Here is a 15,286-nt window from a genome sequence, read left to right as displayed (position 1 = left end):
GTGCGCGTGCGTGGATATCACCTCCCTAAACGCAAGGTGCTCGAGGTTCCCGTTCACAACGTCGGTCCGGTGGGGCTCTACCGTAACCGTTGGTGTTCACCATGACTTTTTGAGGGAACCCTTTTTTTTTTTACTGGAACAAATAGGAATTTACAAGACCGATTGTGTTTTATTCTGGATTTCACTACCTGTGAAGTGAGGAAGATGTTTTCGTCGGTGAGTAAACGTTGTTTTATGATAGAATCATTGGTGGCCAAAGAAAACCTTCAAACTACGGAAGATCCCATCCGACCGACGGCACTGACTCATTCCAACCCGACTGACGCGTTCATGAACGGGTACCAGAGTCCCACCGGCAGGTCTCTGTATCAGAACCCGGAGCTGGTGTTCCCTGAGTCGGTCAACCACCCGGGGCTGACCATGAACCCCCACCAGCTAGGAGGGGGCCACCTACAACACCCTGCACACTTCTTTGGGACGCAACACCGAGACCCTCTTAACTTCTACCCATGGGATTTACGAAACAGGTTCTTCGGGTACAGATTTCAAGGTAAAGGTTTGGAAAGAGAGAGAGAGTGTGTGTGTGTGTGTGTGTGTGTCTGTGTGTAAAAATGTAATTGAATAATTTGTCAGTCTTAATGCTTAGGCCTATCAATAATTATAGCTAATGTCAAGCTAATCAAGTTCCAGGTTAATGGATAAATGAACGCCTCTGGCTGGTCTGCTTGTACTTTTAACAATAAGGACTAAACTGTGACCTACACTGCAGAGATGTCAATTTAACAGACTAATGATTGACAACAATTAGGCTGGTAATAATAGCGGGGTTAATCATTCATTTTCATGTATGTTGATCATTAGTTAATGTTTGTCTTTATTACAAACTGATTGTGGTGTTATGGGACTACGATGCATAAGCTTTATAAGTCAACTTTTTTTCAGCCACAGGTGAACATAAACAATACCTAGAGTGGATATGAGGTAGAGTACTTATGGAAAACATTTCCACCTTCCGTTTCCACCCCCTTTGGTTACACGTTGGTAAAAGGGAAGCGTCAATCAGATAGTGGGAATGTTTATGCTGCTCGTTGAATTCCCATTCAATGTAGATATTGTGGAATATATGGTCCTAAAGTGGTTCATACAGCGCCTTCGGAAACTATTCAGACCCCCTTGATTTTTTCAACATTTTGTTCAATTACAGTTTTATTCTAAAATTGATTAAATATTATTTTCTTCCCCTGGACAATCTACACACAATAGCCCATAATGACATTTGAGAAATGTTTTGTCATTATGGGAAATTGTGTGTAGATTGATCAGGAAAAAACCCCGATTTAATCCATTTTAGAATAAGGCTGTAATGTAACAAAATGTGGAAAACGTCAAGGGGTCTGAATACTTTCTGAATGCGCTGTATGGTCCTAAAGTGGCCTACATGGTACTAAAGCACCTTTATACTTTATAATGTAATCAAAGTTTAAAAACGAAAACAAGGACTATTTGTTCAAGTCTGCAGAACACATCAAATTGCTGATGAGTAATAATATGGAAGTCGACATGACAAAGTGAAGGTAAATTGTGTTATTGACCGTCTCATCTCCCGTTACCTCGTTTTGGCATACGTTTGGCGTGCACTTGTGCTGCATCAAATATCTATTATAAGCAGAGAAAATATTCCGTTAAGGTGACAGGTAATTACATTCAAAATTAACAGCATTAAAAAGAAGAATGCTAAACATCAAAATCACTCCATTTGGAAAAATGTGATGTCGTGTCAGAAACTTCCGTTTGCTTTATAAGGTTAATATCAGTGTATTTGTATAACATTTATACATGTATTATAGCCTAATCCAATGAAATGTGATTAGGCTATGATAGAATATGTAGGAGTCTGTAGTTTTTATTACAAGTTTAGTTTACTAGGGTCCAGATGAATGGAGCGCAAACCTAAAGCAGTCTATTTCCCCACGGCTGGAAAGGCTTCCCGGTACACACCGGGCCACAAGGCAATCTGTAGAGGAAATATTGTCTTTGTAACGCGGTCAATCCCACTGCGAATTTATCCAAACCAAACCACTATTTTATCTGAGTGACTGCGAAAATCGTAATTATTTTTTACCCAAACGTTCAAACCAGAATTTTGTTTCAGAATCTAGACAGATTTTTTTTTTAGATTGTAAAAAAAACACTTTTAAATAGACTATATGGTTTATATGCATCAGTAAACTCGATTAATTTAATATGTTTATAATAATTTAACGTATTGGTCTAATTTTCATTTATGATGAAAGATTAATGTCATTATTCTCAATATAAAGTAGACTAATAATATTGTTAAATTATAAATAAATAAATATTGTCACACAGTCCTGTTTGGAACGATAACAAATTGACAGTTTAAATTGACCCCTACGTCGATATGGACTCAGCACATGCAGAAGAGTTATTTATATAAAGTCTTCATAGACTATTTAAAACTACATAAAGAGTTTATAAACGAGTTTATAAATTAGCCTAAGATCCCTCTCTGTCTTGTGTTGTGTTGTTTTCCACCTCACTGCAGAGCAAAACGCTACTGGTGTTGCTATGTTCTAATTGCTTCAATCAATTCAATCAATTCAAGCGGCTTTATTGGCATGGGGAAACACATGTTAACATTGCCAAAGCAAGTGAGGTAGATAATATACAAAAGTGAAGTAAACAATAAAAATGAACAGTAAACATTACACTCACAGAAGTTCCAAAATAATAAAGACATTACAAATGTTAAATCTAAACCGAAGTGTGATTCTCCCTCTCTCTCTCCGTCTCGGTCATCACTAGTTACCACAACCACAAAGTCATAAACGATATAGTTAATTTTGACTTTGTGGATGTGGTAACTAGTGGAAACCCCTCTCTCTCTCTGTCTGCCCACAGGAAACGATGTTTCCCAAGAAAGCCTGCCCCTCCACCGCCCATTCGCCCGAAAACCCAAGCGCATCCGCACCGCGTTCTCCCCGTCGCAGCTCCTGCGGCTCGAGAGGGCGTTCGAGAATAATCATTACATAGTAGGAGCCGAGAGGAAACAGCTGGCCAACAGTCTCAGTCTGTCTGAAACACAGGTGAGATACGCTACTAAAATACCTTATATGAAATATGTACAGTGAGGGGGGGAAAAAAGTATTTGATCCCCTGCTGATTTTGTACGTTTGCTCACTGATAAAGAAATGATCAGTCTATAATTTTAATGGTAGGTTTATTTGAACAATGAGAGACAGAATAACAACAAAAATATCCAGAAAAACGCATGTCAAAAATGTTATAAAATGATTTGCATTTTAATGAGGGAAATAAGTATTTGACCCCCTCTCAATCAGAAAGATTTCTGGCTCCCAGGTGTCTTTTATACAGGTAACGAGCTGAGATTAGGAGCACACTCTTAAAGGGAGTGCTCCTAACCGCAGCTTGTTACCTGTAAAAAAGACACCTGTCCACAGAAGCAATCAAATACTTTTTTCCCTCACTGTATATGACACACAGTTCAGGAATAGGCTTATGTAAATTAATTGAATAAATTCCAGCCCAAACTCATTCGGAGTTGATAAATTCATGTCAGGAGGCCTGCTTCTTAATTGAAATAAAATATCTTGAAGAACTTTTAATTAAAAGTTGTTATAAATAAAGAATATGATTGTATGTTTTTTTCAAAATACGAGTGGTGGGACCCTTTAGCGTTCTGTTACATGGCGTTCTGTTGCGCGGCGTTCTGGCGTTCTGTTGCGCGGCGTTCTGGCGTTCTGTTGCGCGGCGTTCTGTTGCGCGGCGTTCTGGCGTTCTGTTGCCGTTCTGTTGCACGGCGTTCTGTTGCGCGGCGTTCTGTTGCGCGGCGTTCTGTTGCGCGGCGTTCTGGCGTTCTGTTGTGCTGCGTTCTGTTGCGCGGCGTTCTGGCGTTCTGTTGCGCGGCGTTCTGTTGCACGGCGTTCTGTTGCACGGCGTTCTGTTGCGCGGCGTTCTGTTGTGCTGCGTTCTGTTGCGCGGCGTTCTGGCGTTCTGTTGCGCGGCGTTCTGTTGCGCGGCGTTCTGTTGCGCGGCGTTCTGGCGTTCTGTTGTGCTGCGTTCTGTTGCGCGGCGTTCTGGCGTTCTGTTGCGCGGCGTTCTGTTGCGCGGCGTTCTGTTGCATAGCTTCGTGAAATTAAGATTTTAAAATGTATTTTAAATATTATTAACATTATCATTTTTAATATTCAATTATAATTTGTATTCGGGTTTAATATGATTATTATTAGGCTATTGAAACATTAGGCGTATTCATTATTAGCTCTACTGAAAAATATTTTTCCTGCAAGCCTACATAGGACAAATATTGGCACATATTTTTATGTTGAAATTAGCCAACTGTTAGCGATAGGGCCGATGATAGAAAATTGGACTATTACAATTTATTGTCAAGCTCAGTGAATCATTTTACTAAATCATAAGGTAAAAGGGCTTGTCAGCCTGTGATTTCCATTTCTGATGCGTTTTCATTGGAACAATAATTTTTATTCTAAACTCAGCAAAAAAAGAAACGCCCCTTTTTCAGGACCCTGTCATTCAAAGATAATTCGTAAAAATCCAAATATCTTCACAGATCTTCATTGTAAGGCGTTTAAACACTGTTTCCATGCTTGTTCAATGAGCCATGAACATTTAATGAATATCACCTGTGGAACGGTCGTTAAGACACTAACAGCTTACAGACGGTGGGCAATTCAGGTCACAGTTGTGAAAACTTAGGAAACTAAAGAGGCCTTTCTACCGACTCTGAAAAAAACCAAAAGAAAGATGCCCAGGGTCCCTGCTCATCTGCGTGAACGTGCCTTAGGCATGAGGACTGCAGATGTGGCCAGGGCAATAAATTGCAATGTCCGTACTGTGAGACGGACAGCTGATCGTCCTCGCAGTGTCAGACCACGTGTAACAACACCTGCACAGGATCGGTACATCCGAACGTCACACCTGCGGGACAGGTACAGGATGGCAACAACAACTGCCCGAGTTACACCAGGAACGCACAATCCCTCCATCAGTGCTCAGACTGTCCGCAATAGGCTGAGAGAGGCTGGACTGGGGGCTTGTAGGCCTGTTGTAAGGCAGGTCCTCACCAGACATCACCGGCAACAACATTGCCAATGGGCACAAACCCACCTTCGCAGGACCAGACAGGCCTGGCAAAAAGTGCTCTTCACTGACAAGTCGCGGTTTTGTCTCACCAGGGGTGATGGCCAGATTTGTGTTTATCGTCAAAGGAATGAGCGTTACACCGAGGCCAGTACTCTGGAGCGGGATCGATTTGGAGGTGGAGGGTCAGTCATGGTCTGGGGCGGTGTGTCACAGCATCATCGGACTGAGCTTGTTGTCATTGCAGGCAATCTCAACACTGTGCATTACAGGGAAGACATCCTCCTCCCTCATGTGGTACCCTTCCTGCAGGCTCATCCTGACATGACCCTCCAGCATGACAATGCCACCAGCCATACTGCTCATTCTGTGCGTGATTTCCTGCAAGACAGGAATGTCAGTGTTTTACCATGGCCAGCGAAGAGCCCGGATCTCAATCCCATTGAGCACGTCTGGGACCTGTTTGATCGGAGGGTGAGGGCTAGGGCCATTCCCCCCAGAAATGTCCAGGAACTTGCAGGTGCCTTGGTGGAAGTGTGGGGTAACATCTCACAGCGAGAACTGGCAAATCTGGTGCAGTCCATGATGAGGAGATGAACTGCAGTACTTAATGCAGCTGGTGGCCACACCAGATACTGACTGTTACTTTTGATTTTTACCCCCTCTTTGTTCAGGGACATATTATTTCATTTCTGTTAGTCACGAGTCTGTGGAACTTGTTCAGTTTATGTCTCAGTTGTTGAATCTTGTTATGTTCATACAAATATTTACACATGTTAAGTTTGCTGAAAATATACGCAGTTGACAGTGAGAGAACGTTTCTTCTTTTGCTGAGTTTAGTTTGCTAATCTAGTTTGTTAATCTAGGCTGTTAATCTAGCCTGCTAATCTAGCCGTTTGAACCAAAAATATATATCACATTTTTAGTTACAGCATAACGCATCAATGTACGTGAAATAGTGACGCATAAAGTCTCAGTGAAATACTGACACGTCCAATCGGGAAGTGTTCAGACCCCTTGACTTTTTCCTCATTTTGTTACGTTACAACCTTACTCTAAAATTGATTAAGTCGTTTTTTCCCTTATCAATCTACACACAATTCCCCATAATGACAAAGCAAAAACATAAAACATTTTTTTGCACATTTATTAACCTCTCTAGGATATTTATGTATTTGCACGGCCGGATAAAAAACGTACCCGATTTAATCTGGTTATTACTACTGCCCAGAAACTAGAATATGCATATAATTACTGGCTTTGGATAGAAAACACCCTAAAGTTTCTAAAACTGTTTGAATGGTGTCTATTAGTATAACAGAACTCATATGGCAGGCAAAAACCTGAGAAGATTCCTTACAGGAAGTGCCCTCTCTGACCATTTCTTGGCCTTCTACACTCTCTTTATTGAAAACTGAGGATCTCTGCTGTAACGTGACACTTTCTAAGGCTCCCATAGGCTCTCAGAAGGCGCCAGAACGTTGAATGATGACTCTGCAGTCCCTGGCTGAAAAACAGTAGCGCATTTGGTAAGTGGTCGATCTGAGAACAATGAGACGGGTGTGCGCGTGCACGAGATGACTCCATTTTCAACTTTGAGTCTTTGAACGAAAACAGGGTTTCCCGGTCGTAATATTACCGCTATTTTATGAGAAAAATGGCATAAAAATTGATTTTAAACAGCGTTTGACATGCTTTGAAGTACGGTAATGGAATATTTTGATTTTTTTTGTCACAATACGCGTCCGCGCGTCACCGTTCGGATAGTGTCTTGAACGCAAGAACAAAACAGGATATTTGAACATAACTATGGATTATTTTGAACCAAAACAACATTTGTGGATGAAGTAGAAGTCCTGGGAGTGCATTCTGACGAAGAACAGCAAAGGTAATCCAATTTTTCTTATAGTAAATCTGAGTTTGGTGAGTGCCAAACTTGGTGGGTGTCAAAATAGCTAGCCCGTGATGGCGAGCTATCTACTCAGAATATTGCAAAATGTGCTTTTGCCGAAAAGCTATTTTAAAATCGGACACCGCGATTGCATAAATGAGTTCTGTATCTATAATTCTTAAAATAATTGTTATGTTTTTTGTGAACGTTTATCGTGAGTAATTTAGTAAATTCACCGGAAGTTTGCGGTGGGTATGCTAGTTCTGAACGTCACATGCTAATGTAAAAAGCTGTTTTTTTATATAAATATGAACTTGATTGAACAAAACATGCATGTATTGTATAACATAATGTCCTAGGAGTGTCATCTGATGAAGATCATTAAAGGTTAGTGCTGCATTTAGCTGTGGTTTTGGTTTTTGTGACATTATATGCTAGCTTAAAAAATGGGTGTCTGATTATTTCTGGCTGAGTACTCTGTCCTCTGCTGATAATCTAATGTTTTGCTTTCGTTGTAAAGCCTTTTTGAAATCGGACAGTGTGGTTAGATTAACAAGAGTCTTGTCTTTAAAATGGTGTAAAATAGTCATATGTTTGAGAAATTGAAGTAATAGCATTTCTAAGGTATTTGAATATCGCGCCAAGGGATTCCACTGGCTGTTGAGTAGGTGAGACGATTTCGTCCCGCCGACCCTAGAGAGGTTTTAAACATAAAAAACTGAAATATCAAATTTACATAAGTATTCAGACCCTTTACTCTGGTCTGATGAAACCAAGATTGAACTGTTTGGCCTGAATGCCAAGCGTCACATCTGGAGGAAACCTGGCACCATCCCTACGGTGAAGCATGGTGGTGGCAGCATCATGCTGTGGGGATGTTTTTCAGCGGCAGGGACTGGGAGACTAGTCAGGATCGAGGGAAAGATGAAATGGTGAGAAAAGTACAGAAAGATCCTTGATGAAAACCTGATCCAGAGCGCTCAGAACCTCAGACTGGGGCGAAGGTTCACCTTCCAACAGGACAACGACCCTAAGCACACAGCCAAGACAATGCAGAAGTGGCTTCGGGACAAGTCTCTGAATGTCCTTGAGTGGCCTAGCCAAGAGCCCGGACTTGAACCCGATCTAAACATCTCTGGAGAGACCTGAAAATAGCTGTGCAGTGACGCTCCCCATCCAACCTGACAGAGCTTGAGAGGAACTGCAGAGAAGAATGGGAGAAACTCCCCAAATACAGGTGTGCCAAGCTTGTAGCATCATACCCAAGAAGACTCGAGGTTGTAATCGCTGCCAAAGGTGCTTCAACAAAGTACTGAGTAAAGGGTCTGAATAATTACGTAAATGTGATATCTGTTTTTTAATTTTTAATACATTTGCAATCATTTTCTAAAATCTGTTTTTCTGCATTGTGTTGAGATTGATGAGTGAATAAAAAACAATCAATTTTAGAATAAGGCTGTAATGTAACTAAATGTGGAAAAAGTTAAGGGGTCTGAATACTTTCCGAAGGCACTGTATAAACAGTAGATTCTCCTAATAATAAATCCTATCCGGAAAAACGAGCGACAGCTCCCTAGCGACAGCATCCTAGCGACAGCTACCTAGCGACAGCTACCTAGCGACAGCTCCCTAGTGAACAGTGGAAGAGAATCACAATGTCAAGTTAATCATTTGGTTTCACCAAAGGATTTATTATTAGGAGAATCTAAAAGGCCACTATAGCAATAAAGGACAAATAGGGCTGTCGTCTAAGAAATATTGTTGTTGAAATAGTATATGGTTGTTGAATGCAAAAAAAGCGTCATAACTTCCTATTCATTAATGCTTAAGTAAGGTTGCTTACAGTTAAACCAAACTTCCTGAGGATATCACTGTGAAAGGAATCTGCACTCACATCAATAGGATCCTAATTACAACATGAGTCACAACGTCTGAAGTCTAAAAAAACTTGTCAGGTTTGAGTGTTGCTTGTGTCCTTGTGAGGGTTGCGTGTTGCTTGTAAACTTGTCAGGGTTGAGTGTTGCTTCTAAACTTGTCAGGGTTGAGTGTTGCTTCTAAACTTGTCAGAATTGAGTGTTGCTTGTAAAACTTGTCAGAATTGAGTGTTGCTTGTAAAACTTGTCAGAGTTGAGTGTTGCTTGTAAAACTTGTCAGGGTTGAGTGTTGCTTGTAAACTTGTCAGGGTTGAGTGTTGCTTGTAAACTTGTCAGGTTTGACTGTTGCTTGTAAACTTGTCAGGTTTGAGTGTTGCTTGTAAAACTTGTCAGAGTTGAGTGTTGCTTGTAAAACTTGTCAGGGTTGAGTGTTGCTTGTAAACTTGTCAGAGTTGAGTGTTGCTTGTAAAACTTGTCAGAGTTTAGTGTTGCTTGTAAACTTGTCAGGTTTGAGTGTTGCTTGTAAAACTTGTCAGAGTTGAGTGTTGCTTGTAAAACTTGTCAGGTTTGAGTGTTGCTTGTAAAACTTGTCAGAGTTGAGTGTTGCTTCTAAACTTGTCAGAATTGAGTGTTGCTTGTAAAACTTGTCAGGTTTGAGTGTTGCTTGTAAAACTTGTCAGAGTTGAGTGTTGCTTGTAAAACTTGTCAGGGTTGAGTGTTGCTTGTTAACTTGTCAGGGTTGAGTGTTGCTTGTAAAACTTGTCAGGGTTGAGCGTTGCTTGTAAACTTGTCAGGTTTGAGTGTTGCTTGTAAAACTTGTCAGGGTTGATTGTTGCTTGTACACTTGTCAGGTTTGAGTGTTGCTTGTAAACTTGTCAGAGTTGAGTGTTGCTTGTAAAACTTGTCAGAGTTTAGTGTTGCTTGTGAACTTGTCAGGTTTGAGTGTTGCTTGTAAAACTTGTCAGAGTTGAGTGTTGCTTGTAAAACTTGTCAGGGTTGAGTGTTGCTTGTAAACTTGTCAGGGTTGAGTGTTGCTTCTAAACTTGTCAGAGTTGAGTGTTTCTTGTAAACTTGTCATTCTAATATGCAGCCTACAGTATTGGTGTCGAGAGTAGGAAAGCCATTCAAACAGCTTTGTGTACAAAGGCTGAGAGGCCTGTTGTTGAAGGGTCTTGCAGGGTCTTGCAATCGTCATGCTATGATTTGTTTTTTAGTATTATACCTTTTTTGTGTACCTTTCACAAGAAACAATTCTGAAATGGTGTATCCAAGTTAGAGTTATATAGGCATAGAGGGGCTTGTATAACCCTCCAATAAAATACAACCTTCTCTGTCTGAGTCCCCAGGTGAAGGTGTGGTTCCAGAACATAGATAGATGTCTCTAATGTCCCCTGTCTTCCTCTCCAGGTGAAGGTGTGGTTCCAGAACATAGATAGATGTCTGTAATGTCCCCCTGTCTTCCTCTCCAGGTGAAGGTGTGGTTCCAGAACATAGATAGATGTCTCTAATGTCCCCTGTCTTCCTCTCCAGGTGAAGGTGTGGTTCCAGAACATAGATAGATGTCTGTAATGTCCCCCTGTCTTCCTCTCCAGGTGAAGGTGTGGTTCCAGAACATAGATAGATGTCTCTAATGTCCCTGTCTTCCTCCACAGGTGAAGGTGTGGTTCCAGAACATAGATAGATGTCTCTAATGTCCCCCTGTCTTCCTCTCCAGGTGAAGGTGTGGTTCCAGAACATAGATAGATGTCTCTAATGTCCCCTGTCTTCCTCTCCAGGTGAAGGTGTGGTTCCAGAACATAGATAGATGTCTCTAATGTCCCCCTGTCTTCCTCTCCAGGTGAAGGTGTAGTTCCAGAACATAGATAGATGTCTCTAATGTCCCCTGTCTTCCTCCCCAGGTGAAGGTGTGGTTCCAGAACATAGATAGATGTCTCTAATGTCCCCCTGTCTTCCTCTCCAGGTGAAGGTATGGTTCCAGAACATAGATAGATGTCTCTAATGTCCCCTGTCTTCCTCTCCAGGTGAAGGTGTGGTTCCAGAACATAGATAGATGTCTCTAATGTCCCTGTCTTCCTCTCCAGGTGAAGGTGTGGTTCCAGAACATAGATAGATGTCTCTAATGTCCCCGTCTTCCTCCACAGGTGAAGGTGTGGTTCCAGAACATAGATAGATGTCTCTAATGTCCCCCTGTCTTCCTCTCCAGGTGAAGGTGTGGTTCCAGAACATAGATAGATGTCTCTAATGTCCCCCTGTCTTCCTCTCCAGGTGAAGGTGTAGTTCCAGAACATAGATAGATGTCTCTAATGTCCCCTGTCTTCCTCCCCAGGTGAAGGTGTGGTTCCAGAACATAGATCGATGTCTCTAATGTCCCCCTGTCTTCCTCTCCAGGTGAAGGTATGGTTCCAGAACATAGATAGATGTCTCTAATGTCCCCTGTCTTCCTCTCAAGGTGAAGGTGTGGTTCCAGAACATAGATAGATGTCTCTAATGTCCCCTGTCTTCCTCTCCAGGTGAAGGTGTAGTTCCAGAACATAGATGGATGTCTCTAATGTCCCCCTGTCTTCCTCTCCAGGTGAAGGTGTGGTTCCAGAACATAGATAGATGTCTCTAATGTCCCCCTGTCTTCCTCTCCAGGTGAAGGTGTGGTTCCAGAACATAGATAGATGTCTCTAATGTCCCCCTGTCTTCCTCTCCAGGTGAAGGTGTAGTTCCAGAACATAGATAGATGTCTCTAATGTCCCCTGTCTTCCTCCCCAGGTGAAGGTGTGGTTCCAGAACATAGATAGATGTCTCTAATGTCCCCCTGTCTTCCTCTCCAGGTGAAGGTATGGTTCCAGAACATAGATAGATGTCTCTAATGTCCCCTGTCTTCCTCTCAATGTGAAGGTGTGGTTCCAGAACATAGATAGATGTCTCTAATATCCCCTGTCTTCCTCTCCAGGTGAAGGTGTGGTTCCAGAACATAGATAGATGTCTCTAATGTCCCTGTCTTCCTCTCCAGGTGAAGGTGTGGTTCCAGAACATAGATAGATGTCTCTAATGTCCCCCTGTCTTCCTCCCCAGGTGAAGGTGTAGTTCCAGAACATAGATAGATGTCTCTAATGTCCCCCTGTCTTCCTCTCCAGGTGAAGGTGTGGTTCCAGAACATAGATAGATGTCTCTAATGTCCCCCTGTTTTCCTCTCCAGGTGAAGGTGTGGTTCCAGAACAGGAGGACTAAGTTCAAGAGACAGAAGATGGAGGAGGGGCCTGACTGTCATCAGAATAAGAAAGGACACCACCACATCAACAGATGGAGGCTTGTCACTGAGCAGGGCAGCTCCGAGGACATCGACGTCGGACTGGACTAAGACCCCTTAACCCCTGGGCCTCTGCCCTACCCTCCTGGACGCCCCTGTGCCCCTGTGCCCCCCCCTTAACCCCTGGCCCTCTGCTCTACCCTCCTGGACGCCCCTGTGCCCCCCCTTAACCCCTGGCCCTCTGCCCTACCCTCCTGGACGCCCCTGTGCCCCCCCTTAACCCCTGGCCCTGTGCCCCCCCCTTAGCCCCTGGCCCTCTGCCCTACCCTCCTGGACGCCCCTGTCCCCCCCCCTTAACCACTGGCCCTCTGCCCTACCCTCCTGGACGCCCCTGTGCCCCCCCCCTAACCCCTGGCCCTCTGCCCTACCCTCCTGGACGCCCCTGTGCCCCCCCTCAACCCCTGGCCCTCTGCCCTACCCTCCTGGACGCCTCTGTCCCCCCCCTTAACCACTGGCCCTCTGCCCTACCCTCCTGGACGCCCCTGTGCCCCCCCCCCCTTAACCCCTGGCCCTCTGCCCTACCCTCCTGGACGCCCCTGTGCCCCCCCCCCCCTTAACCCCTGGCCCTCTGCCCTACCCTCCTGGACGCCCCTGTGCCCCCCCTCAACCCCTGGCCCTCTGCCCTACCCTCCTGGACGCCTCTGTCCCCCCCCTTAACCACTGGCCCTCTGCCCTACCCTCCTGGACGCCCCTGTGCCCCCCCCCCTTAACCCCTGGCCCTCTGCCCTACCCTCCTGGACGCCCCTGTGCCCCCCCTCAACCCCTGGCCTGATTCCCATTTTGGAACACAAGAGGACCATCGTTAACACTGGTTATTACGTAAAGTTATGAAGTATAATGACATGTTACAATAAAAAACTGATTTTTATGTTACTTGACTTGCATCCATCCTACAGCTTCTCTGATCTGTGTAGGTGGTGTTCCATCCTACAGCTTCTCTGATCTCATGTCTGATCTAGGTGGTGTTCCTTCCAGACTACATTGCCGACACATGCCAGACATCTAGTCAGACAGGAACAGCACCATGATCATCTAGTCAGACAGGAACAGCACCACGATCATCTAGTCAGACAGGAACAGCACCATGATCATCTAGTCAGACAGGAACAGGAACAGCACCATGATCACCTAGTCAGACAGGAACAACACCATGATCATCTAGTCAGACAGGAACAGGAACAGCACCATGATCATCTAGTCAGATAGGAACAGGAACAGCACCATGATCATCTAGTCAGACAGGAACAGCACCACGATCATCTAGTCAGACAGGAACAGGAACAGCACCATGATCATCTAGTCAGACAGGAACAGGAACAGCACCATGATCATCTAGTCAGACAGGAACAGCACCACGATCATCTAGTCAGACAGGAACAGCACCATGATCATCTAGTCAGACAGGAACAGCACCATGATCATCTAGTCAGACAGGAACAGCACCATGATCATCTAGTCAGACAGGAACAGGACCAGCACCATGATCATCTAGTCAGACAGGAACAGGACCAGCACCATGATCATCTAGTCAGACAGGAACAGGAACAGCACCATGATCATCTAGTCAGACAGGAACAGCACCACGATCATCTAGTCAGACAGGAACAGACAGGAACAGCACCACGATCATCTAGTCAGACAGGAACAGCACCATGATCATCTAGTCAGACAGGAACAGCACCATGATCATCTAGTCAGACAGGAACAGGACCAGCACCATGATCATCTAGTCAGACAGGAACAGCACACAATCATCTAGTCAGACAGGAACAGGAACAGCACCATGATCATCTAGTCAGACAGGAACAGCACCACAATCATCTAGTCAGACAGGAACAGGAACAGCACCATGATCATCTAGTCAGACAGGAACAGCACCACGATCATCTAGTCAGACAGGAACAGGAACAGCACCATGATCATCTAGTCAGACAGGAACAGCACCATGATCATCTAGTCAGACAGGAACAGCACCACGATCATCTAGTCAGACAGGAACAGCACCACGATCATCTAGTCAGACAGGAACAGGAACAGCACCACGATCATCTAGTCAGACAGGAACAGCACCACAGTCATCTAGTCAGACAGGAACAGCACCACGATCATCTAGTCAGACAGGAACAGCACCACGATCATCTAGTCAGACAGGAACAGCACCATGATCATCTAGTCAGACAGGAACAGCACCACGATCATCTAGTCAGACAGGAACAGGAACAGCACCACGATCATCTAGTCAGACAGGAACAGCACCATGATCATCTAGTCAGACAGGAACAGCACCACGATCATCTAGTCAGACAGGAACAGCACCACGATCATCTAGTCAGACAGGAACAGGAACAGCACCATGATCATCTAGTCAGACAGGAACAGCACCACGATCATCTAGTCAGACAGGGACAGGAACAGCACCATGATCATCTAGTCAGACAGGAACAGGAACAGCACCACTATCATCTAGTCAGACAGGGACAGGACCACGATCATCTAGTCAGACAGGGACAGGACCATGATCTTTGGTGCATGACTTACAGCAGGCTGAGGTGAGAAATGTGTTTTTACATGATGCTGTATATATTATAGAACATTCACACTAAGGCTGCTTCTGTTCTGCATTTAAAGAATCATAAAAATTCATATCAAGATCATTTTTGTTCAGTTGCCAAACATTTTAGAAACTTTCACAACCTGGCTCTTAGATGGTGACAAACTAGGAAGTACACACGTTGGCAGTTAAGGAGTAACAAAAACATTTATTAAATAACTAACAAAGTATAAAACTACAAAGGAAAACTAACCTGTGAAGTGTGAAAGTAGGGGTGTAATGGAGATGTATGGAGGAAGGTAAAATGTGTATAAGTGTTGAAGGGTGCACCTTATCAAAAAACAATCAACCAGATCACAAAACAAAATGGTGCTAGTGGAGAGAGAGAGGCAGGACCAGGCACCAGGACCTTTTATCTCCTAGTTGATCCCAAACCCAGGTGCAACTTGTCACCTTAACGACCCAATCAGCTCCACCTGTCCCCAATCTGCAAATAGAAGCACAAACACAGGAGGCGGCAGGGAGAG

At 44.0% G+C, this 15,286-nt stretch overlaps 1 protein-coding gene across 1 annotated transcript; it reads left to right on the top strand.

Annotated features, from left to right (window-relative positions):
- The first annotated feature begins 12 nt into the window (after nucleotides 1–12).
- Nucleotides 13–12,394, top strand: LOC115173048 (homeobox protein EMX1-like). The gene is made up of 3 exons (XM_029731030.1): nucleotides 13–550; nucleotides 2,923–3,107; nucleotides 12,098–12,394. Exons 1-3 carry the CDS (start codon nucleotides 205–207, stop codon nucleotides 12,257–12,259), a joined length of 693 nt encoding a protein of 230 aa, XP_029586890.1. The 5' UTR covers nucleotides 13–204; the 3' UTR covers nucleotides 12,260–12,394.
- The last annotated feature ends 2,892 nt before the right edge of the window (nucleotides 12,395–15,286 follow it).

This window comes from Salmo trutta, chromosome 33 (assembly GCF_901001165.1).
Source record: "Salmo trutta chromosome 33, fSalTru1.1, whole genome shotgun sequence".
NCBI lineage: Eukaryota > Metazoa > Chordata > Actinopteri > Salmoniformes > Salmonidae > Salmo > Salmo trutta.
The sequence above is the reverse complement of the archived record's forward strand: the minus strand, read 5'-3'. Positions and strand labels throughout refer to the sequence as shown.